The 24922-nt window shown below is 53.9% G+C and overlaps 2 protein-coding genes across 8 annotated transcripts in view; both read left to right on the top strand.

Annotated features, from left to right (window-relative positions):
* The window catches only part of ZC3H4 (zinc finger CCCH-type containing 4), a 43085-nt gene extending 34100 nt beyond the window's left edge, over positions 1-8985 (top strand). For all 6 annotated transcript variants that reach the window (XM_044257030.1, XM_044257033.1, XM_044257031.1 and 3 more), the window contains 4 exons: positions 183-541; positions 747-1090; positions 3701-3952; positions 5190-8985. In XM_044257030.1, the coding sequence (XP_044112965.1) occupies positions 183-541; positions 747-1090; positions 3701-3952; positions 5190-6709 (2475 nt within the window). In that variant the 3' untranslated portion in view covers positions 6710-8985. The remainder of the gene's footprint in view (positions 1-182; positions 542-746; positions 1091-3700; positions 3953-5189) is intronic.
* A 5019-nt stretch (positions 8986-14004) lies between these two features.
* TMEM160 (transmembrane protein 160) lies at positions 14005-24813 on the top strand. 2 transcript variants are annotated; one of them, XM_044257042.1, is made up of 4 exons: positions 14005-14091; positions 22211-22689; positions 23732-23824; positions 24464-24813. In XM_044257042.1, exons 2-4 carry the CDS (start codon positions 22482-22484, stop codon positions 24727-24729), a joined length of 567 nt encoding a protein of 188 aa, XP_044112977.1. In that variant the 5' UTR covers positions 14005-14091; positions 22211-22481; the 3' UTR covers positions 24730-24813. The 2 variants fall into 2 exon arrangements, with proteins under 2 accessions (XP_044112977.1, XP_044112978.1); XM_044257043.1 differs by having other exon boundaries at positions 14008-14091; positions 22208-22689.
* The last annotated feature ends 109 nt before the right edge of the window (positions 24814-24922 follow it).

The raw sequence follows: 24922 nt of genomic DNA on the forward strand, positions 1-24922 counted from the left end.
GAGCAGGTGGAACAGTGGTGTGGGACGATGATTCTTACGCCAAAGAGGCTTTGTGCTCCTTGTCTTTATGATATGCTTGTGAGGGCTACACGGTCCTCGTGTTTTGAGGTTTTGTGTTTTGAGAAACTTTGGCTCCCTGCGTGGGAGGCACGTCCTACGTCTCCCTTTGTTCTCACATGCAGATGTTGGCGGACGACGCAGAAGCAGGCGCTGAGGATGAGAAGGAAGTGGAGGAACTGAAGAAGCAGGGCATCAACCCCCTGCCCAAGCCACCCCCGGGCGTGGGGCTCCTGCCCACCCCACCTCGGCCCCCCGGTCCCCCAGCCCCAACCTCTCCCAATGGCAGGCCCATGCAGGGCGGTCCCCCGCCCCCGCCTCCGCCCCCGCCCCCACCCCCTGGGCCCCCTCAGATGCCCATGCCGGTGCACGAGCCGCTGTCCCCCCAGCAGCTGCAGCAGGACATGTACAACAAGAAGATCCCCTCCTTGTTCGAGATCGTGGTGCGGCCCACGGGCCAGCTGGCTGAGAAGCTGGGCGTGAGGTGAGTGCCCTAGGTCCCCCATCCCCCGAGTTAGGCTTGGGGGTGGCTCTGGCCTCAGCCAGGCTCTTATGCTGGGGGCCTGTCACCATGAGCCTGGTCTGGAGCCCTCTGTGACCAGCTGCGTGGATGCCTCCGTGTCTCCCACTAGCGTGGCCACCGTTCTTGCTCCACAGTCCCTCTCACAAGCGTCATTTCTTCTCCCTAGGTTCCCTGGACCCGGAGGACCCCCAGGGCCAATGGGCCCTGGGCCCAATATGGGCCCCCCAGGGCCCATGGGGGGCCCAATGCATCCCGACATGCATCCCGATATGCATCCTGACATGCATCCGGACATGCACCCCGACATGCACCCCGACATGCCGATGGGCCCTGGCATGAACCCTGGCCCGCCCATGGGACCCGGTGGCCCCCCAATGATGCCCTATGGTCCTGGAGACTCTCCACATTCTGGAATGATGCCTCCCATCCCGCCATCCCAGAACTTCTATGAGAACTTCTACCAGCAGCAGGAGGGCATGGAGATGGAGCCAGGACTCCTCGGGGATACAGGTGCGCGGGCCAGGCTGGGGGCCTGGGGGGCCGCCGCAATGGGCACTGGGGACGTAGTCGGGAAGACCTGGGTTTTTGCTTCCGTCCGAGTCTTTCAGAGCATGAATCCAACTCCATCTCTGTCCCATGAGTGCTTGCACGTTTCCAGTGACGGGGGGTTCGCTACCTGTTGAGGTTGAACAGAGTCTTGTGATCTTATCGCTGTAATTTATTTAACGTTTTACACATTTTGTGGGTGTGCCTGGAATCAGGACCATGGGAAATCAGGGGTGGGTGTGGAGGGCTTTGGGCTCTGAGGCAGAGGCACTCTCTCCAGAGTGGCCTCTTTCCAGACGGTTCTGGGCTTGGGGCTGCTGGTGTTGGCCCTGTGCCTCTGCTTGTTCTGTCCCCGTGACTCACCATCTTTCTTCCATCTTTCCTTCCTTACTTAAACAAGAGCATGTGTTGGTAACGACTCGTGCCTGCCAGACAGGGGTTGGCCGGCTGTGCCGTGGCCTTCAGGGGGCAGGGTGTGCCTGCTGCTGCCACAGGGCGGCCGTGGTCCTTGCCTCAGCTGGACTATAGTTGAGGGAACCAGACCACAACGTGGAAGCTCATTTAAGCATCGATCGTTCCTCGAGAAAGCCAGGCAGGTGTTTGTGTTAGAGGGTGGGGCCAGACAGGTCAGGAGCGTTAGTAGATGGGGACAGTGTGGGGACAGTCGGCAGAGGCCTCTGAGGAGGGGAGGAGGCCCAAGTGCAGAGCAGCCGCATAGCTCGGCGAGGGAAATTGGGGGATCCAGGTTCCTGCATGAGACTCAGACGAGGTGGCCGCGTGGGGAGAACGCTAGGGAGCAGGCAGAGGCATTCAAGGGTGGTAGGTAGGAGCTGCATTGGAGTCAGGGAAGCTTCTGGGCTGCTGTGGAATCTTCTGGGCAAAGGTGGTGGCAATGGGGCAGGAAGTGGCAGGGCTGGGCTTCATGGTGTGCAGATAGTGCTTGGGGGGGCCACTGGGCCTCCTTGGACACGCACTATAGGGTGGGAAGGAGCTGGTGCGGCTGGGTCCTAGCTGGAGGCTTAGGCCGTCCCGGTGCCAGGAGTCTGCCAGAGAGAGCCAAGCTGTGGTGGGTGGGGAGCACCCCACTTTGGCTGCCCTGTGAAGCAAGAGGTGCCCATCTGACCGCCGGGTGGAGATCTGGAAGGGCGGCGGGGAGGTCCGCAAGCTGTGGCAGCTGCGGGGGCGTCAGCGCCAGGAGCAGGAGCTTCAGAGCTGTTCTTAAATCCATGTAATAATGTATGTGGAAAAGGGTCTGGGTGTGGAGGGCAAGCACGTGCGCAAGCTGGTGACAGCTGGTGTCTCTAGAGTAACTCGCTCTAATTCCCATATCAGGAAATACACCCTTTTAAAGCATGTCACTCAGTGGTGTCTCCTGTGTTCGCAGTCGTGTAGCTTTTGAGGAATTCCTCAGGGCCGCATGCTGTGTGCAGGGGGACCTGGGGCCTTTGTTCCTAGGGTGTGCCAAGCTCTGCGCTGGGGGGCCGCCCAGCATAGGCTTGCCACCAAGTTCATGTGTCCCGAAGTTCAGGGGCTAAAAGGAGGTGACCTTTCACTTTGCGCTTTATATGCTTTGTGGGTGAAATATTCACAAATCCTTTGAACCCTTTAAGTTTAACCTAAATTACGGCACTGGCCACATTCCAACGCTCGGGGGGATAGGACAGTGGTGGGCGAGTCATGCAGTGCAAGTACGGAACACTCCTCACTGCAGAGCATCCTGGGAGGGGGCCGTGCTGAGCAGACCTCGTCTGTCTCAGTCTGTCTCAGCGAGTGCTCACACGCACACAGTCTCTGCGCGCGGCTACCCTGCCTGGGCTCTCTTGTTGGCTGGAGTTTGTGGAGGTCAGCGGCCAAGGCCAGGCACCTGCCTGCTCTCAGGAGTGAAGGCAGACCCTTCTGCCTTGTGCTTCCTAGACACTGTGTGGGAGCAGCTCACTTAGGAACAGTGTGTGGAGCTCGGGGACCCAGAAAGGAAGGAGGGAGGAGGAGGAATCTGCCAGGAGCCTCTGGCTTGACCTGTGGCCGTAGCCAGAGTTTGGTTATTGCCTTTTGTTTATAAGTCTTCGTTTGCCGTGGTTGAGCTCGTAAGACGAGCTCACTATGAGATATAGTGTGTTTTTTTCCTGATTGTTACAAAGAAACCATAAAATGAATGCTCATTGCCAGTAATGAGAAGAGGTCAGAAACACGTGGGGTCAAAAGTGAAGAATCCGTCCGCCCTCTCTCCCAAATCTCACTCCCAGAGGGACTGTTTCCTTTCTGTCTTCACAGCCTGTTCTTTGCGTTTTGTAAACATCTGTCTAACGTTCCGTCCTGTTTTCACTTCATGAGCATTTGCCCGCATCACTAAATTGTGCTGTGAACCCCATTTTCAGGGGCTGCATCCTGGATGGGGACACACTCGTTGCCCGCTCCGTTCCTTGCTGTTGGGCTTTCTGTGGGGACCGTCCTGGGGTGGTGGCGGGGAGGGACGGGCTGCACATCATCACCCATCACCATTGGGGCGCAGAGGGGGTTGGCGTTGGTGCCGCGAGGCCCTTCCCGACATGAACCCTCGGTTCTTCCCTGCCACAGAGGACTACGGGCACTACGAAGAGCTGCCGGGGGAGCCTGGGGAGCACCTCTTCCCCGAGCACCCTCTGGAGCCCGACAGCTTCTCTGAGGGAGGGCCCCCAGGCCGGCCGAAGCCGGGCGCCGGTGTCCCCGACTTCCTGCCCTCAGCCCAGAGGGCCCTGTACCTGAGGATCCAGCAGAAGCAGCAGGAGGAGGAGGAGAGAGCGAGGAGGCTGGCTGAGAGCAGCAAGCAGGACCGGGAGAATGAGGAAGGCATGTGTCCTCCCCAGGGGCAGGGGCGTCCCCTGACAGGCACAGGCCCCCCCGGGCCACTGTGCAGTGGAGAGGTGGGGGATGCCTAGGTGGGGTTTTGTGTCGGAAAGGAGCCTGTGGTCAGGGAGGACCCCTGCCCAGGGCCGTGAAGCCAGGCTGGGACTTTTGCATTGCCTGTGCCCGAGAAAATTGGAAGTCAGGGCTGCCCTTTGTGTCTTGGGGGTCAGGAGAGACACTGATCCCATAGAGGAGGGAGGTGGGCTGGTCCCTGGAGGAGACAGCAGGATTTCCGATAGGATTTCCCTTCTGCGCCCTTTCAGAAGAGACTCAGAGTTGATGCTCACAGCTCCCCTTGCCCTAGACCACGTCCTCAGGAAGTCAGCAGATGACAGCAAGTCACTGACATAAACCAGTGATAATTAGCCGTCACAGCTGGCAGGTTGCTTGGTGCCACACCGCGGAACTGGTGGCATCCAGCCCAGTAGGAAATGGGGCTGACAAATGGTGTCTAGAACCAGGAGCTGGAGGCTGCATATGGCTTTTGTAGGAACCTGGGAGCAGGTAGGGACAGTGGGAAGAGCGGACAGTGCCCTCCCTTGGTGGCTCTGGCTTCACCTACCTGGAAGGTTTCTGAGTGGGTCCACCAGGGCCCCATCTCTTCCCAGCCGGTGACTGCCCTTCCCCAGGACGTGGTTAACGTTTTGAGGGGCCTGGGGGCCAGTGTCCGTGGGCCCTGAGTGCAGTGAGAGTGGAGTCAGTGGTAGCTGCTCCCAGGTACCCAAGGCTGGGCCTGCCATGCTGGGACCTCAGTCCGCAGTGGGTGAGGACGAGGTGGCAGAGCCCTGGGCTAGGATTCTGAGCCCAGTCCCTGCTCTGCCCCCCATCTCGTGGCACTGTCCACACTTCTGCTTTCTGGTCTGTCAAATGGGCATGATAATAACATCACCTCCCGGGTGGTCGTGAGGATTACTAAGACAGCACTTAGAGCACTGCTGGCATGTGGGGAAAGGTCTAGAAACATTAGCCAGGGACCTGCCAGTCCCGGTGCTCCGCTGTTTGTGGCGGCCCGCAGAGGGAGGGGAAACTGAGGTTCTCAGAGGTAAGAGGCAGAGGAGCCACTCACCCAGAGGGCTGCTGTGGGGTCCAGGAGGAGCCACTCACCCAGAGGGCTGCTGTGGGGTCCAGGACTGGTTGCCGCTGGTCACTCATGTTTCTCCTTCTCTCTGTTCTTTCTTAGGTGACACTGGGAACTGGTACTCCAGTGACGAGGACGAGGGCGGGAGCAGTGTCACTTCCATCCTGAAGACCCTGAGGCAGCAGACGTCTAGCAGACCCCAGGCTTCCGTTGGGGACCTGAGCAACAGTGGGCTGGGGGATCCCCGCCTCCAGAAAGGACACCCCACGGGAGGCCGGCTGGCTGACCCTCGCCTCAGCCGGGACCCCAGACTCACCCGCCACGCGGAGGCTTCCAGTGGGTCTGGCCCAGGAGACACAGGGCCCTCTGACCCTCGGCTGGCTCGCTCCCTGCCCCCACCCAAACCCGAAGGCGGCCTTCATTCCAGCCCTGCAGGCCCCAGCGGCACCAAGGGGTCTGGACCAGCCCCTACGGAAGAGGAGGAAGGGGAGCGGGCCCTGCGGGAGAAGGCCATGACCATTCCCCTGGACCCTCTCCCGGGGCACCCGCTGCGGGACCCGAGGTCACAGCTGCAGCAGTTCAGCCACATCAAGAAAGATGTGACCCTGAGCAAGCCGAGCTTTGCCCGCACCGTGCTCTGGAACCCCGAGGACCTGATCCCTCTGCCCATCCCCAAGCAGGACGCGGTGCCCCCTGTCCCTGCGGCCCTGCAGTCCATGCCCACCCTGGATCCCAGGCTGCACCGTGCCACTGCCACGGGCCCCTCCAACCCCCGACAGCGCCTGGGCACCTCCACAGACCCCGGCGCACCCGGCTCCAACCTGCCTGACTTTGAGCTCCTCTCTCGCATCCTTAAGACAGTCAATGCCACGGGCCCCTCAGCGGCCGCGGGCTCCAGTGATAAGCCCAGTGACCCCCGAGTCCGGAAGGTACCCACTGACCCTCGGCTCCAGAAACCAGCAGACTCTGCTGCCTCCTCCCGGGCTGCTAAGTCTGGTCCCACCGAAGCTTCGTCTCCTGCCGGCAGCCCAAGCGGGGAGTCCTCCCCACCAGCCACCGCCCCCTACGACCCCCGAGTGCTGGCTGCCGGTGGGCTGGGCCAGGGCAGCGGGAGTGGGCAGAGCAGTGTGCTGAGTGGCATCAGCCTCTACGACCCCAGGACTCCCAACGCCGGGGGCAAAACCATAGAGCCGGCTGCGGATGCTGGCGCCCAGCCCAAGGGCCCCGAGGGCAATGGCAGGAGCTCTGCCGCCAAGGCCAAGGAGCCCCCATTCGTCCGCAAGTCCGCCCTGGAACAGCCAGAGTCCGCGAAGCCCGCTGCGGATGGGAGCGCTGCCACGGCCACGGACAGATACAACAGCTACAACCGGCCCCGGCCCAAGGCGGCTGCGGCCCCCACCGCCACCCCGGGCGCCCCGCCACCAGAGGGCGCCTCGCCCCAGCCCGGCGTGCACAACCTGCCTGTGCCCACCCTCTTTGGGACTGTGAAACAGACGCCCAAGACAGGCTCTGGGAGCCCATTTGCCGGCAACAGCCCAGCCCGTGAGGGCGAACAGGACGCGGGGTCCCTGAAAGATGTTTTTAAAGGCTTTGACCCCACTGCCTCCCCCTTTTGCCAGTAGTGTTAAGCTGGAGTCCAGTGCTCCCTGCACCCCACCCTGCCCAGGGCAATATTGAAGGGCAGCAACCGAAGTTGAGAACTTGGGGGGGGGGCTCGGGTGTTGTTGTTTTGTTTTGTTTTCCTTATTTTTTTTTCTCTCTCCATGTCTCTTGCTCGCTCTCTCTTTTTCTTTTTCTTTTTCTTAATAGTACTTTCTTTACAACGTATAAATTGTATATAACCATCTTCAGTCCGTTCTGGTCAGTGCTGCGGGGCACCCAGGCTCCCGCCAAGAAAACAAGCTCCTGCATGTAAACAGGTGTGAGTCCCCTGGGCCCCGGCCCCAGCTGGCATGTCCTCTGGCCTGGCTCAGTTCTCAGGGACTCTGTGAAGGCTGGAGCCCCAGTCTGGTGGCTTGGCGTCCGGTGGGTTTTCTGGGCAAAGCTTGGCCCCTTCTCTGCCCCTGCCCGCCCCCAAGGACAAAGGGAACTGTAGGTGTCAGAGGCACTGAATGCGGCTCGTCCCCTGCCAGTGAGGAGAGATGAAGCCGAGACAGCGAGCAGGCCTGGCGTGGAAGCAGGTGCAGGTGCTTCTAGAACCCCATCCCTTGTACAGGGCGCAGGTCCTTACCACCTGCTTCAGGGACTGAAGGAAGGAGATGATGTGAGAGAAAGGCAGAGCCCTTGGAAGCTGCCTGGGCCGGGAGAAGCAGAGGTGCCTGCTCCTGTCTGCTGCGGATCCGCACACCGGCCTCCCCACTGCCATCCGTCCAGAGTTCGTCCTCAGATTCGCACCCCCCACCCGCATCAGAAGACTCCAGGGTGAGAAATGGACCTGGAGGCGGCAGGGCTGGTGCGGGCGGCCTGCCCCCAAAGCTGCCTCCAGTGGGGCAGGCTCCGCAGACCGCATGTTTTCTGTCAGTATTAGCTCTTGTCTTGTCCCGTCCCATTGCGGCCACGCCTCCTCCCCTCAGGCTGGGGGTCTTTCGTGGTCCTCAGGAGCCAGAGCACCCAGTGTGCCGGCCCCAGCCCCTCGGATAGCTCACGGATCCGTGGCGTGGCCGCTCCCCCAAGGCTGCCGACAGGGAGCCCCAGGTGGTTCGTTCTTGGCAAAGTGTTTCCGCTCCCTGCTTGCTTTGAACCTCCTTGCACCGTGTCTAACTTAGAGCCCGTGGTTTTGGCGTGTTTGGTTTTCTTCCCAGCTGACAAATACGTGGGTTCAGAGGGGTGTCACGGTGTTGGATTTTGAGGGCTTGAGGAAAGGGCAGGAGACTAGCCAGGGCAGTGGGGGGTCTTGCTGGGCTCTCTCCCGGAGTGAGCGCAGCAGGACCCCTGCTTGCAGGTGGAGGGTGTGGAACCAGAAACCCGCATCCCGCTTCCCTCCTCCAGCTGAGCCGGGGTGGGAGCAGACACGTCAGCACTGGGCTCTCCCACCTGCCCCAGGACCCTGGCTGAGGCCACTTGAGTAGAAGCAGGGCCGGCTGTCTCTTGCCTTTTTCTCATTTCATCACCGCACCCGCCTTGCTTAAGGCCCCGCCTTTTCCTTGTTAATTAGGAGGAAACCTGATGACCCAGCCGAAGGGTTTCCTTTCCCACCACATTGCGGTGGGAGGTGAGTCAGGTTCTTAGACCAAACCCCTCTCCCCGGAAAAAGTTTGGGGCCGGAAGCTAGGGCGGGAGAAGGCAGCCCACAAGGTCAGTGCGCCGTGATCAGGTTGGTTTGGTTTGTCTCTCTGTCTTTTTGGTTTTTGTTGTTTTTAAACAATCATTAGTGAGATTTTTCTTCAGCCACCCGTGTTGGCCTTGAAGCAAAGGGCTGTAGCCCTGGATGTTTGTAAAAATGAGAATACTCAGTGTGGCTATGGGTTGGTTTTTTTTTTTCCCCCTACCTCCTTTGAAAATTTTCTTTTGTAAAAGCAAAATTAAATACTTTTTTAAAACCGAAATCTGTGGATGAAATAGACGCTGGAGCCCTCCTGTCGGAATATTCAGCCTAAGAACCTCATGGGACTATGAATTCCCCCGAAATTTCCATTTGCCATCAGGCCAAGCTTTTAAAAACAAAATGTTCTCTAACCAGGATTGTAACAAAAGTGTAAATACTACTTCAGAGTTGAGAGTTGATGGTGCAAATATGTATATAGCGTACTGTATTTTTACAATGATCATCGCATGACTGTCCCAGCTCCCTTTTTGTACTCCTTATCTGTCTTCCAGAAATGTCACCTGCCCTTTCTCCTGTGGTCTCTTAATCCAATAATTGTATTACTGCCATTAAAGGATGCAGTTATTTTAAAAATTCCCGCGGTCTCGCCTCTCCATGCTGCCTGCCCCATCCCTCGCCCCCAGAATGAAAAAACCTGGATCTGCTCTCTCGGTGGTCAGCCCCTGGATGACATTCATGATGTCATCAGGGGATCGGGGCCTCCATACAGCTTGCACTTAGGGTTGACACCTGCCTCCCAGAGTTTCCAAGCTCCCACTCTGGGCCAGTGTCAGCACTCAAGAGTCACAGTGGTGAGTGCCACGGAAGGGGTCGGTGGCGAACAAGCAGGGCAACTGGGCCGGCTGCCAGGGAGCCCTGACCCCTACAGACCGGACATCTGTGTCTCCTCAAAATTCAGACGTTAACACACCGATGCCCCCATCGCACCCTGTGCCACTGTGTTAGGAGGTAAGGCCTCTGGGAGGTGGTGAGGTCGGGGGTTTGGAGCCCTTCCGCCGGTCCCCGGTATAAGCTGGTAAGCTCTAAGTTCATGTCCACATTTAAGGATGTGATCTTTGAATTTCTCCCCATTCATCCGTATTGATGAAGATTTCACCTGCAACTCAAAACTCCCGACTCGGCTGGTTTAAACAGCCAGGAGTTCGGCACCTTAGCGAGAAGGTCCACAAGGCAGTTACGGGGTGGGTCACTTTGGAGGGAACTCAAGTCACACTGGTTTGGGCCGACGTTCATACTGCTGGTCGTGCCCTCCTGATTGCGATTTGGCGAGGGCACCTCTGCCTCGCCCTGCCAAGTGCAGAAGCCAGGAAGGAACTCTCCCGGCTTCCTCGTGAGCAAGGCAGCACTTCTGGAAACCCCTCAGCACACTTCTTGTCTGGTCTCGTTCGCCCTCCCTGGTTGGTCGCCGGCAAGGGGGACACTGGGGTCTCACTTTCTGTGCTTGATCAAAGATCCCGCATCCTGAGGCCGAGCACACGAACACCCGCGTGGCTCGCAGTGCCGGGAAGGCACAGGGGTTGAGAGCCGCAGTGGTGACGCAGCCAGCAGCCATGTGGTGGGCGGCCCTGGGCTCCAGCAGAGGCAACGTGCTGGCTGGGGCAGGGACCTGCACCCGGGAGGCTGGCAGGTCCTGAAGAGCCTCGAAGGCGTTGCTACAGACATGGGCAGGGAAGAGCGTGGAGAGTTCGCGGTCGAGTAAGGACCAGACTGGAGGCTAGAACCTTCCTTCCAACAGGGGTGTGGGAAATGGATTGGCTAGGACGAGATGGGGGTGCAGGGAGCCTGGTGGGAAGACAAAGCAAGAGGAGTAGGGGGCTGGGAAACCAGAGGACCCGAGACTCAGGGTGTAGGTAGGAATTGGTACAGTGACACATGAGGGATGACAGAGATGGGGGATCGGAGAGCATGTCTGAGCAGCCCAGTGGAGGGCAGCTCCCTCACTGAGATGGCGCTGGGGAGGATGAGGTGTTCTGGGTCGAGGCTGTGGGGGGGCCCCTGCATAGAGTTGGTTGACAACTTGAGGGAAGAGCCCTGAGTGTCACTGTTGGAAAGAAAAACAGAGCCTGAGAACAGAAGGGGCCTGTGAGCATCGGCAGGTGAGTGAGGCCAAGAGCCATGTCAAGAACCTTCTACTTCCAAGATGACTGGGGCTTCGGGATTGGCACCTGTGCCAGTGCCCTCGGGCACCTGACCCGAACCATTGCCCAGGATCTACAGGTGTGCATGTGGGCCTATACTTGCTTTGTCAGAGGCTTGGCCATCTGCTCATCCGTCTCCACCCACAGAACACAGCCCCGCAAATCCTATAGTGTGTGTGTGTCATGAACCAGAGTTCAGGATTCACATTCCTCTTTTTTTTTTTTTTTTTTTAAGGTGCAATTCCCATATCATGAAATGCACAGAACTTCCATGTACACTCGTGGAGCTTTGAGAAATGCGTTCAACTGTGTGCCCCAAACCCCAATGAATACAGAGAAAATTGCCTCACATTCCCTCCGGGTCAGTCCCAGCACCGAGCCCCAGGACGGGGGACTGCAATTATTTACTTGCTCCCCCTGCTGAGGGACCTTTGGGGCTGCTCTGGATATAGCTGCTGAACATGTTTGCGGGAGGCCTTGGTGTGACCATAGGTGTTCATTTCTCAGGTAAATACTTAGGAGTAAGGAATCAATGTTTAGTTTTATAAGAAACTGCCAGACTTCCAAATCAGTTGTGCCATTTTTTGTTCTCACCAGCGGTGAATGAGAGTTCTGGTTGCTCTATATCCTTGCCAATCCTTCCCATATAGATTTCTAAGACACTAATATTTATCTATTTAATTGAGGTGAAATTCACATAACATAAAATTAAACATTTTTTTAAAACTTTGTAAAGCCTAACCTTTTTATTTTATTATTTTTTTTTAGATTTTATTTATTTATTTGACAGACAGAGATCATAAGTAGGCAGAGAGGCAGGCAGAGACAGAGGGGGAAGCAGGCTCCTTGCAGAGCAGAGAGCCTGATGCGGGGCTCGATCCCAGAACCCTGAGATCATGACCTGAGCTGAAGGCAGAGGCTTTAACCCACTGAGCCACCCAGGCGCCCCTATTTTATTATTTTTTTTAAGATTTCATTTTACTTGAGAGAGAGAGAGAAAGCATGAGACAGGAGAAGGTCAGAGGGAGAAGCAGACTCCCCATGGAGCTGGGAGCCGGATGCGGGACTCAATCCTGGGACTCCAGGATCATGACCTGAGCCAAAGGTAGTTGCTGAACCAACTGAGCCACCCAGGCACCGCTAAAAAGATTTTTTTTGAAGTAGGCTCTGCGCCCAGCATGGAACCCAACGCAGGGCTTAAACTCTAAGATCAAGACCTGAGTTGATAGGATGCCTGGGTCGCTCAGTAGTTAAGCAACTGCCTTCAGCTCAGGTGAAGATCTGGGGGTTCTAGGATCGAGCCCCACATTGGGCTCCCTGCCTGGCGGGAAGTCTGCTTCTCGCTCTCCCACCCGCCCTGCTTGTGTTCCCTCTCTCCCTGTCCAAGAAATAAAATCTTTTAAAAAGTCCTTTTCCGGGGCGCCTGGGTGGCTCAGTGGGTTAAGCCTCTGCCTTCGGCTCCGGTCATGATCTCAGGGTCCTGGGATCGAGCCCCGCATTGGGCTCTCTGCTCAGCGGGGAACCTGCTTCCCCTTCTCTCTCTGTCTGCCTCTCTGCCTACCTGTGACCTCTGTCTGTCAAAATAAATAAATAAAATCTTTAAAAAAAAAAAAAAAAGTCCTTTTCCTGGGGCGCCTGGGTGGCTCAGTGGGTTGAGCCTCTGCCTTCAGCTCAGGTCATGATCTCAGGGTCCTGAGATCAAGCCCCACATCAGGCTCTCTGCTCAGCGGGGAACCTGCTTCCCCTTCTCTCTCTGCCTGCTTCTCTGACTAGTGATTCTCTCTTTGTCAAATAAATAAATTTAAAATCTTAAAAAAAAAAAGTCCTTTTCCTGACCATCACAGGATCATCCCTTACTCATAAACAAGGTTCCACCAGAGATGAGACGCAAACATCAAATAATATCGATAGGAATGCTTTACTACATGTTTGCAAGAGACGCACCTGCTGCGGGTAGATGAGCTGCTTTCTCTCTCACTGGTGTTTCCCATGTTGTGAGTCTGGCGAGGAACTCTTAATACTATGAAACCTTTTTTTTTTTTTTTTAATGATTTGGAGTTTATTTGTTGTGTTAGTGAGGATGGACAAGGTTCAGCTGCGGAAATTCAAACTTGCAAATCTCAGTGGCTCACTCCCGGGGCAGCCAGAAACTCAGCTAGTAGTACGGGCTAAGGAAGGGACCCAAGCTCCCTGAGGCTCTGCCCCTGGGACCACTCTGCAGTGGGGAGAGAAGATGGAGGTTTACCCCAGTCCTTAAATGCTTCTTCTCCAAGGCCATGGACTTCACCTCTGTTGTTTTTCTTTTTCTTTCTTTCTTTCTTTTTTTTTTAAAGATTTTTGTTTATTTGACAGACAGAGAGAGAGAGAGAGAGCGCACAAGTAGGCAGAGAGGCAGGCAGAGAGGGAGAAGGAGGCTCCCTGCAGGGCTGGATTCCAGGACCCCTGAGATCATGACCTGAGCCACAGGCAGAGGCTTTAATCCACTGAGCCACCCAGGCGCCCCACCTCTGTTGTTTTTCATTGGCTAAAGCGAGTCATGCGGCCTGCTGAACTTCCAGAAGGATGGGGGAGGTTCTGTTCTGCCGTGCGGTCAGGAGGCGGATAGCTGGGGCTACTTGGAGACCAGCACTAATGTCTCCCACACCAGCGTTCCCAAGTTCTGCCAGGCGTCCCTCCTGGTTTGCAGGGGCCACGCCACGGGCTGCAGTAGCCAGCTGAGGAAGGTCCCTATCCACTGTCTGCCACCGCAGGGAGCCCCACTCCCTCAAGACCTGAAGGGTTGAAATTCACCCCTACATTTGCATAGAGGCCACGCCCCCCATAGCCCGCCCCAGCCAATGAGTGAGTAGAGTGGGCTAGGGGATGCGGTGGGTGGTTGGGTTCCAGCTGTAGCCGCAGGGAGAGAAGGCAATCCAGCGTATTGGCTTCTAAGGCGCTAATCCCACGTGGTCGAGGCCCCACCCTACTCCTTCCTCACCTCCTTAAAGCCCCCTCTCCAAATTCAGCCACACGGAGGGCTAGGCCTCCAGCGTCCGAGTCAGGGGAGGACACAATCCAGTCCATCGCACCTATTCTGGATTCCCGTATCCCCAATAGATGATTTGGTTTCGTTTTATGTTTTTGGTTTTTTAAATATTTTATTTATTTATTTGACAGACAGAGATCACAAGTAGGCAGAGAGGCAGGCAGAGAGAGAGGAGGAAGCAGGCTCCCTGCAGAGCAGAGAGCCTGATGCGGGGCTCAGTCCCAGGACACTGGGATCATGACCTGAGCCAAGGCAGAGGCTTTAACCCACTGAGCCACCCAGGCGCCCTCATTTCGTTTTTAAAGATTTTATTTATTTATTTGAGATAGAGCGCCAGAGAGAGAGCACAAGCCGGTGCGGAGGGGCAGAGGCAGGAGAACCAGGCTCGTCACTGAGCACAGAGCCCCACGCGGGGGCTCGATTCCAGGACCCCCAGAGGTCATGACCAGAGCACAAGGCAGACACCCAACCGACTGAGCCACCCAGACCTCCCGCACCCGACGGATGATGTGAAAGGTAAAATCTCTTACACAGTCTTTCTTATTTCTTCTGGCGGTTACTCCGTTTCCCTCTCTTTTTAAAAAATTAATGTTGACATTTTAAAAAGAATTTATTATTTGTTTGAGAGAGGGCGCAAGCAGGGGGAAGGAGAAGCAGGCTCAGCAGGGATCCCAGGCCTGGGCCTAAATCAGATCCCAGGAACCCGGTGTCATGACCAGAGCCTCAGCCCCACTGAGCCTCCCAGGTGCCCCTGTTTCTCTTAAAGTATGTCAGCTTTAGGTGTTTTCGGCCAACTTCTCCCTTCCCTCTTCCTTACTTTCTTCAGGTTGGTCTTGTAATTTTACCTACTGTGACACACTCTGTTCCTCATTCTCTCAACAAACACCGCCCACTAGAATGTTCTGCAGGGATGGAAATGGTTTCTCTCCTTGTTGTCTTACAGGGCAGCCTCTGGGCACATATAACCACTAAACACTTACACCCCGCCCTGGATTTTACTTTTTCACTAATGTGAGTTTAAATTTAAGTGAAGGCACATGCGCCCAGCGGCTGCCATGGTGGAGAGTGCTGCCCTAAACCCTAGATACAGCCCAGGACTTTCCACTTGTTAAAAGGATCAGTTACAAATCACTCCCTTTCCTTTCCTCTCCAGACCTCCCATCTGCTGTCACCCGTATTCCTGCTCAGGCTTGGTAATTGTGTTTGCTGCTGTAACAAATTAGCACAAACTTAGGGGCTTAAAAAGAATGCAAATGCATTCTCTTATAATTCTGAAGATCAGGGGCGCCTGGGTGGCTCAGTGGGTGAAGCCTCTGCCTTCAGCTCAGGTCATGGTCCCAGGGTCCTGGGATCGAGCCCCGCATTGGGCTCTCTGCTTGGTGGGGAGCTTGCTTCCCTCTCTCTCTGCCTGCTTCTCTGCCCACTTGTGATCTCTGTCAAATAAATAAAATCTTTTAAAAAATAATTCTGAAGATCAGAAATCTGAAATCAAAGTGTCAGCAGGTTGTGCTCTTCCTGGAGGGTTCAGAGGGAGAATTCATTTCTTTGCCTTCTCCTCCAGCTTTGAGAATCCTTCTGCAGTGTTTGGCTCCAGGTCCATTCCTTACGATCCTCTAACCACTGGCTCCTGTACTCACATCTGCTATTTACTGATTCTCCTGCCTCCCTCTTCTAAAAGTCTCTATAGCGCACACCCTAATTCCTGGAACCCAAGAATGCTATATTGCTTTGCAAAAGGAAATTTGCCAGTGTGGTTAAGGGTTGTGAGATGGGGAGATGATCCTGCATTTTCTGGGTGGGCCGGAGGTCGTTACAGGGCTGCTCATAAGAAAGGCAGAAGTGGGGCGCCTGGGTGGCTCAGTTGTTAAGCATCTGCCTTCAGCTCAGGTCATGATCCTGGGGTCCTGGGATCGAGTCCCACATCAGGCTCCCTGCTCACCTGGAAACCTGCTTCTCCCTTTCCCACCCTCCTACTTGTGTTCCCTCTCGTGCTGTGTCTCTCTCTGTCAAATAAATAAATAAAATCTTAAAAAAAAAAAAAGGAGGCAGGAGATCAGAGTGGTAGGCTGGGAGTTCCAGCTCTAGAAAGAGACCGCAAGCCAAGGAAAGCAGCCAGCCTTCGGCCCCTGCTTCCCACTGAAACCCCAAAGAACGTGTGTGTGTTCATAGCAGCGTTATTTTTTTTAAGGTTTTATTTATTTATTTGTCAGAGTACAAGCAGGGGGAGCAGTGGGCAGAGGCAGAAGGAGAAGCAGGCTCCCTGCTGAGCAAGGAGTCCAATGCAGGACTTGATCCTGGAACTCTGGGATCATGACCCAAACCAAATATAGATGCTTAACTGACTGAGCCATACCAGCGGCCAGCAGCATTATTTATAAGAGTCAAAGAATGGAAACAATCCATAGGGCCATCTACTGATAAATGGACAAACAATGTACTATATTCCTAGAAGGGAATATTATTCTGCTGAAACAAGGAATGAAGCCTGGACCTGTGCTGCAACATTAAAACTTGAAAACATTAAGCTAACTGAAATAAGCCAGACACAGAAGGCTGCATTTTGTAGAATTGCATCTCCCTATGAAGTGTCTAGAACAAATCCACAGAGACAGAAAAAGATTAGTGTTTACCAGGAGGAGGGGGTAGGGGGAGGGCGGTTGTAGGGAGTTTTCTTTTCTTTTTTTAAAAGATTTCATTTAGGGGCACCTGGGTGGCTCAGTGGGTTAAGCCTCTGCCTTTGGCTCAGGTCATGATCTCAGGGTCCTGGGATGGAGCCTCTCATCGGGCTCTCTGCTCAGCGAGGAGCCTGCTTCCCTTCCTTTCTCTCTCTGCCTGCCTCTCTGCCTACTTGTGATCTCTGTCAAATAAATGAAATCTTTTTTTTTAAGATTTTATTTATTTATTTGACAGATAGAGATCACAAGTAGGCAGTGGTAAGAACTATAAGGTATCTAGGAGTTAACCTAATGAAGAAGGCACGAGAACTTTCTGGAGATGTCAAATTAAAAAAAAAAAAAAAGAATCTGAGTCGAGGAGAAGTTTTATTCAAATTTTATTCAAAAAGACCATATTAGAGCATGTGACTTTTGATCTTGGGGTGGAAGTCCGAGCCCCATGCAGAGAGTAGAGGTTACTTAAAGATAAAATCTGTAAAAATAAATAGAGAAAGAAAGAAAGACAGACAGACATACCATCACCGTGGGGAGGCTGCTCTGACCTCCGAGGTCTGCAAGTGTGTCCAAATCAAAGAGAAAAGGGCATTGCTTTCCTCTGGCAAGTGGGGTTTGTAGTAGATGAAGCTGCGTATGTGAGGGGAAGTAAGTAAGCAACAGGGTTTGACAGGAAATGTGTCCTCCTGTGGTCAGCCGGTCTCAGGAGAAGCTGATCAGCATTTCAGTTGGGAGGACGGGCTGTTTGGGGCCTGGGGTGGGGAGAGGAGGGAGGGGGCAGCCTGACTCAGGGTTGGTCAGGGCAAAACAGACGGGTGACCTGACACATGTGACACAAGCCCCTGTGTGTCAGGGCTTAAAGGGAACCCGAATAAACGCTGGATGGTTGGGTCATGTGACCTGCCTTATCCTTCCTCTCCAGACCTAAAATGTCCTGCCACAAAGCCTAATCCTTTATCGAGCGCCCCCCCCCCAACTTCATTGTTGTGGCCCCAGTTGGAACAGTGTCTGATATCCGGGGTCAGCTCTTCATAAAAATATGTTCTTTAAAAATTTTTTTAATTATTTATTTATTTGATAGACGAGATCGCAAGTAGGCAGAGAGGCAGGCAGAGAGAGAGGGAAGCAGGCTCCCTGCCGAGCAGAGAGCCCGATGCGGGGCTCGATCCCAGGACCCGGAGACCATGACCTGAGCCGAAGGCAAAGGCTTTAACCAACTGAGCCACCCAGGCGCCCCCCAAAATTTTCTTTATTGAGATGTAATTGACATCTAGCATTGTGTAAGGAAGGTAGAACAATTTGATTTGGTACATAATTGTGTGTGTGTATACATACATACACACAATTATATACAATGTTGTAATAGGATTACCCCTGGAGCCTTAGCTAACACCTCCATCATGCCACATAATTGCCATTTCTTTTTTGTGGTGAGTCCCCATATATTCTGTAAAAGGATCCCAATGCCTGGTCGTCCCTCCCACCTGCAGATACACCTGCATTGGTCTGGGGTGAGGCTGGAGCGTTAACATCTAAGGCTCCTGGACAGTCGTGTATGAGAACGACTGATCAAATCCCAAGTGCAGAGGCAGCCAGCCAACCCTCTGATCTGTCTCTTTAAGGAGGATTTGTTTTCTCTGCCTTGACCCTTGCTGTCTTTCATTTTTCTCTCCCTTCTCATCAGCCTAAACCATTCCACGAGCCAAGAATGTGAGAAATGTGTCTCAAGTATTTTCAGTTCCACTTAATCCCTTTTAATGCTTAGGGTTCACTGCCAGTAGCCAGGCTGTTCCAGCCCATTTGAACTCCCTCCCAAGTTTAACTCCCTCCAAAGTTCCCAGTCGGCCTCCCTCTCCATAAAGTCCAGGCTCTTCTCAGTAGGAGTTGAAGGAGCAGGTGAGGAGCAGCCTGGCCCAGCAGGTCTCGGAGCCAAGATTCCAGAGGGTGATGGAAAGCTATGGAAGGGTTTCAGTAGGGGAGAGACATCTTTAGATGCTCATTTAAAATAGCCTCTGGTGGGGCTCAGTGGGTTAAGTGTCCGACTCTTGATTTTTGGCTCAGGTCATGATCTCAGGGTCGTGGGATTGAGCCCTACGTTGGGCTCCATGCTCAGTGGGGAAATCTGTTGGAAATTCTCTCCCTCTGCCCCTCCACCACTTCTGCACACTGTCTCTCTCTCTTTCTCTCTCAAACAAATCTTTTAAAAAAAAAAATCCTCTGGCTTCTAAGTCTTTTTTTCCACTGAGTAGTGAGCACCACATTCTAAAGATGAACGTCAGGCTATGCTACCCCCCAGGTCAGAATCTCCCACTGGCTCTCATCACACTTAGCATAAAATAGGAAGCCTTCAACATGGCCCCTGAGTTACCAAGCACCCACCTCATCTGTCTCTTACCGTTTTGTCCCCTCTCCCCTTGCTCACTTTGCTCCAGCCACACAGGCCCTCGGCTCTTCCTCCAGCATGTCAAACATACTGCAGCCACAGGGCCTTTGCACATGCTATTCCCACTGCTTGGAGCCTTCCTCCTCCTCTTCACCTCATAGAGGACTCCTTGTCACTCTAATGGCTACTCCAATGTCACATCCTCAAAACTCAGCAGCTTAAGATAAGAAACATGTATTATTGCCCATAGTTTCTGTGGATCAGGGAGTACCCACAGGAGTAGCTTAGCTGGGTGGTTGTGCCTTGGGACTTCTCATGAGGTTCAGGCCAGGGCTATGGTCGTCCAAGGACCTGACAGGGGCTAGAGGAATCTTCCAAGGAGTTTCACTCATGTGGCTGGCAAGCTAGTGCTGGCCATTGCCTTCTCCACAAGGCTGCTTGGGTGTTCCACAACATGGCAGCTGGCTTCCCACAGAGAAGGCGATCCAAGAGAGCGTGGTGGAAGTGGCAATGTCTTTTATGACTCAGCCTTGGAAGTCACAGTTGGTCATTTCCACAGTATTCCCTTGGCCACACAGAGCAGTCCTGATTGGATGTGAAAGGAAACCACACAAAATGTAAAGATGGCTGGCGTCCTCCTAGAGGCTGGCTGTCATAGACTTTTGTCATTCTCTCCCTTGTCACCTTGATTAATTTTCTGCATGGGTTTGACATTTCCTGGAATTATATTAATTATTCCTTTGTCTCCCTTGCCCAGTGTTGTCATGCCCATAGGGGCTGGTACACATCATTTTTCTGTCTAGTTCACAGCTATATCCTCAGTGTTTTTTTGTTGTTGTTTTGTTTTGTTTTAGTTTAGAGAGAGATAGGGGGAAGGCAGAAGGAGAAGGAAAGAGAATCTTAAGCAGGCTCCTTGCTGGACGTGGAGCCTGACAGGGGGCTTGATCTCACAAATCTGAGATCATGACCTGAGCTAAAATCAAGAGTCAGACACTTAACAGACTGAGCCACCCAGGTGCTCCCATATCCTCATATCCTCAGTTTCTTAAACATAGCTCAGTACATAGTAGGTAATAAATATTTGCTGAAGTAATAAGTGGAGAATCTACCCTTAGGGGGTTCTGGAGACCAATAAGTGGGCTGGTTTCAGCTGTCCAGGTGAAAGATAGCAAGGTTTGAACTCAGGAAGGAATGGAGAGAGAGAGATAGCTATTGATGGGGTCACTTGTCCTCTTGCAAGTTTCTGATCTCTTCCTGATACAACCCAACCTTTGTAGGGAGGTGGTGTGATCCTTTTTTTTTTTTTTTAAAGATTTTATATATTGGGGCACCTGGGTGGCTCAGAAGTTAAGTGTCTGCTTTCAGCTCAGGTCATGATCCCAGGGTCCGGGATCAAGCCCTGCATCGGGCTCCCTGCTTGGTGGGGAGTCTGCTTCTCCCTCTCCCACTCCCCCTGCTCCTGTTCTCTCTCTCACTGTGTCTCTCTATCAAGTAAATAAATAAAATCTTAAAAAAAAAAGAAAAGGAAAGGAAACCATTTCATGATGGTAAATAATTGTTTATGTTCAGTCTTCTGCACGCACTGTAAGCTTTGCTGGGCTCCAGATTCTTTCTGTAAGCCTCTGATCATGCTTTATCTGGTCCATGCCTACTCGGAGTTCAGGTTTCAAATCAGGCACCCCCTTGCTGACTCCATACCGAGGCTGAGTTAGGTAGCCTCTCTGGGCTCCTCTAGTCTCTTGGACTTTCCTAAGGATTTACTTATTTAGCATGTTTATTGCTTATTTTCTGCCTATCCCTCTAGAAAGGAAGGTCCTTGAGAGCAGGGAGTTTTCTAATCCATGAACATGGTATATCTCTTCACTTATTTAGATCTTCTTTAATGTGACTCAGCAGTGTTTTGTAGTTTTCAGTGTAGAAATCTTGCATATCTTTTTTTTAAAAGATTTTATTTATTTATTTGACAGACAGAGATCACAAGTAGGCAGAGAAGCAGGCAGAGAGAGAGGAGGAAACAGGCTCCCTGCTGAGCAGAGAGCCCGAGGCGGGGCTCAATCCCAGGACCTTGGGATCATGACCCGAGCTGAAGGCAGAGGCTTTAACCCACTGAGCCACCCAGGTGCCCCAAAATCTTGCATGTCTTTTGTTAAAACATTTCTTACGTATTTCTTGGTTTGATACTATTGTAAAGGAACTTATTTTCAATCTCATTTTGCACTGTTTCCTGCTAGTGTGTAAACATAAAATTGATGTGGTTTTTTGTTTGTTTGTTTGTTTGTTTGTTTTTTAAGTAGGCTTTATGCTGTGTGTAGAGCCCAAAGCAGGGCTTGAACCTATGATCCTGAGATCAAGACCTCAGCTGAAATCAAGACTGAGTTACCCAGGCACCCCTATTTTGAAGATTTATATCCATGTAAAGCAAGAGCACAGTGTCTGTTACATGGTTCGTGCCCAACAAACATCAACTTGTATTACCTCACTTTTCCTTCCCTATAAAAGAGGGAACATTCTAGTTCGTAACTCCCAGGGTTACAATGAGAATTAAAGGATATCATGCACAGACTGTGCATAGCAGAATTTTTGGCACTGGGAAAGCCAGTGGTATCTATTTGTTTTTATTGTTTACTAAGTCCCCTACTTTTTTTTTTTTTAAGATTTTATTTATTTATTTGACAGACAGAGATCACAAGTAGGCAGAGAAGCAGGCAGATAGAGAGGAAAGGAAGCAGGCCCCCTGCTGAGCAGAGAGCTCGATGTGGGACTTGATCCCAGGACCCCGAGATCATGACCTGAGCCGAAGGCAGCGGCCCAACCCACTGAGCCACCCAGGCACCCCAAGTCCCCTACTTATATTGGGGTGGGGGCCATGGAGATGTGTCAGTCAAGGACCCAGTCCACTGAAAGCTCACAGCCTATTGGCAGAGACAGGTAAGTATAGAGATCACTACCACACAGTGTAGTAGGGAGATATACAAAGCTATGTGTGGACCCAGAGACAGAAGCTCACTGGTGAAATTTGCCAGTGGGATCAGGTCCCTCCTGCCTCAGACATAAGTTTCAACTAGAAAGGAAACAGCAATTGTTTATCATAGGGAAAATCCGAAACAACTTAGGAACGAGGATCCCCTGTGGTACCTACGTATAATGCATCTGTATGAACCATTAAACTTAATGCCATGGAAGGGAAGATGGGGATGGTTGGCTGGGGCGTGGGGTGAAAATTACTTTTCATTAGACCCTTTTCTATCTTTTGCATCTTGGACTGTGTTCAAAATAAGCAGTATTTTTAATGTAAGAAAGTATGCTGTGAAAAGTATTCAATGCCACCAATGTTCACGACTTATTGTTATGTGAAAAAAGTTAGTCAAATGACCTCTCGTTTTACATTTACCTAGATAAAAAGGGCAGGAATACAACTAAGTATTAGCACTTACTTCATCAGTAGGATTAATTTTAAGTTTTACTTTCACTTCTAGACTCTTCCAGATTTTTCTAAGATTCTACATTAAGCAGAGTTTTGTTTTGTTCTTGTTTATTGGCCATGAGAATTAAAGTTGTTAACAAAAACTACAACTCCCAGCAGACATCATATCCCCAGCTTCTGAAGACCTGCCTCCTAATGGCGCAATGTTCGCTGGGATTCGTAGTCCAGTAGCAGAAGCTAGGTGGGACGCGCAGTACCGGCACAGATGACAGAGGAGGAATCACCACGGTGTTGACCAATGGACAGTGGGGGCCAGCCTGAGTGATGTTCGCAAACCCAAATGGTGAGCCAATAAGCCTGAGTGACGTGTTCTTCAGCCTACGGATGGCCTATGGGGGCGGGGTGGTGAGCGGCAGCCGTAGTGCGAACCATGGGAGGCGGCTGGTGGTGGGCTCGGGCCGCCCGACTGGCCCGGCTACGCTTCCGGGGGGCGCTGCTGCCGCCTCCACGGCCCCGGAGCGGGGGTGCCCGGGGGTCTTTCGCCCCCGGCCACGGCCCCCGCGCCGGGGCTTCGCCGCCCCCCGTGTCCGAGCTGGATCGTGCGGACGCCTGGCTCCTCCGGAAGGCACACGAGACAGGTCTGAGGCTGGGGTCGGCCACGGTGGGAGACGGGGTTCAGGATAGCCGAGCTGTCGGTGGGCGCGAGTTGGGGGTGGGGGCAGGGCTCCTGCTGGAAACTGGGCTGGGGCTCCGGAGCGAGAAGGGCTTCCGTGTAAGCGCAGGGAAGTGCTTGCTGCAAGAGCGCAGTGTGTCCGCAAAGACGGGCTTGCAGATGGGACGGTATGTCCGGTGCAGTAGGGATCCAAGAGGTTAGTCGGGCTAGGACAGGCAGCCTTATAAGATTGCACTGCCTGGGGGAGAGAGGTGTCCAGAGAGCGTAAAGGGGTGGGGAGTTGCCTACTAGAGGGGTCCGTGTTGGAAGAGCCAGTTCAGCTTGGAGGCGACCACTATGCATTAGGCGGGAGCGGGGATCCCCACGAAGAGGGGGCGAGTTCCCGATTGGAGGGAGGAACAACCAATAAAAGCAAAGCTCTGTGCTGATTGGAGGGCCGGGTGATCCAGGCTGCAGCGGGACGGGCCTCCTGTGCAAGAGGGTAGATAAGAGGCTGGGGTAAGGGTGTGGGGTTTGTAACCCCCACCAGCCGGTTAGGGCCCCACAAGGGTCTTGAATGGATGTAAATAACAAGGAAGGACAGACGCAGATAGTTGACATTGGAGGGACACTGAAGGGGGTGGCTGGAGAGCGCCCTTAAGTGAGGGAACAGTTTGTCCCGGAGGGAGATGCACGTGTATGGGGGTGGGACATGGACGAGGGTGACCTCTTGGGATCTGCCTGCCCTCAGATTTAGGTCCTGCATTTTTGGTTCCTAGATGCTCCTCCAGATTCTAAAGACTGTCTTGGCTCTTTGGTGCTGCGGACTTTGGGAGAGAGGGCTCAGAGTGGACAGGAGCCATACAGTTTGGAGGAGGGGGATAAGGTTAGGTGGAGGGCTGCCAGGACTAGGCCGGGATCCGGGGTGGGATGGCATGGTGGGATAACATTGGGCAGAATGGGGGTGGGGGCAGGGTTTGAGCTAATGCTGACTTCTTCCCCCCACCCCACCATTCCCCCTCCTGTAGCCTTCCTCTCCTGGTTCCGCAATGGCCTCCTGGCATCCGGTATCGGGGTCATCTCCTTCATGCAGAGTGACATGGGTCGGGAAGCTGCTTATGGTGAGTGCAGACCACCACCCTGACCCCCCACTGGGGAGGTGGAGCCCCCATCTTCCCCAGTGGGTGTAGATCCCTCCCTGCCCCATCCCAGCCTGCCCATAGTTAAGTGTAGAACCCCTCATTCTTTCCCCTGCCAGAAGCCACCTCCCCCACACTTGTGTTGACTTTCCACCCACCCACCCCTACTTCGAGGACACTGGATCACCCTCGTGGGTGCCCCCAGGGAGGGCTTTGGGTCCTTGCCCCCTCCTATATGACTTCTCAACAGAGAGTCCTGACTGAGCCCCTCATGCTAGCTCAGCCCCAGCCCAGTCCCACCACCGCCCCCCAGCCCTGTTTTTGCTCTCAGCCCAGCTCCTCACTCCTCCTCTGGTCCTGAAGCCCACCTCCACATCCTAGACACCCCCTCTGACACCTTCTCACGCCCCTGAGCTTGGCTCTGTACTGACCCCTACCCTGACCTTGACTTTGTCCCATCCACTAACCCCACCTCAGTCTCCTGACCCAGCTCCACCCCTGGGTAATTGGGTTCCCACACCCAGGTCCCCAGCCACCCCACAGCAGGCAGCCCCCGCCTGGGAGCTCAGGCCCTCCCTCCCGCTGACTGTGCCCTTCCCCCCACCCTCTCCCCCTGCACAGGCTTCTTCCTGCTGGGCGGCCTGTGTGTGGTGTGGGGAGGCTCCTCCTACGTGGTGGGCCTGGCGGCGCTGCGGGGACCCATGCAGCTGTCGCTGGGTGGTGCGGCAGCGAGCGTGGGGGCCGTGCTGGCCGTAGGCTTGCTCTGGGCTTGTGCCGTCGGCCTCTACATGGGTCAGCTGGAGCTGGACGTGGAACTGGTGCCCGAGGACGACGGGACAGCGGCTGCTGAAGGCCCCGATGAAGCAGGCCGCCCACCACCAGAGTGAGTGGCTGGGCCACGGGGAATGGCCGGGCGCTGGACGGCCGGGGGGCCTGAGGACCGAGACATTAAAACCTGACCCTTCGCTGGCTCCATGTTCCGCGTGGTGGTTCCTAGGACGGGGCAGGAGGTGGGGAGGGCAGGCGTGGGAACCAGCTGAGGCAAGTGGAGGGAACCAAGGAGGAGAAAGAAAAGGAGAG

This window comes from Neovison vison, chromosome 7, assembly GCF_020171115.1.
Source record: "Neovison vison isolate M4711 chromosome 7, ASM_NN_V1, whole genome shotgun sequence".
Lineage (NCBI taxonomy): Eukaryota > Metazoa > Chordata > Mammalia > Carnivora > Mustelidae > Neogale > Neogale vison.

What these genes read in the sequence shown, in the direction of transcription:
- TMEM160 (XM_044257042.1), top strand. Translation starts at nt 22,482, where the DNA reads ATGGGAGGCGGCTGGTGGTGGGCTCGGGCCGCCCGACTGGCCCGGCTA. An exon ending in CCGGAAGGCACACGAGACAG is followed by an intron (nt 22,690 to 23,731) that starts GTCTGAGGCTGG and finishes CCCCTCCTGTAG; the next exon opens with CCTTCCTCTCCTGGTTCCGC. An exon ending in GGGTCGGGAAGCTGCTTATG is followed by an intron (nt 23,825 to 24,463) that starts GTGAGTGCAGAC and finishes CCCCCTGCACAG; the next exon opens with GCTTCTTCCTGCTGGGCGGC.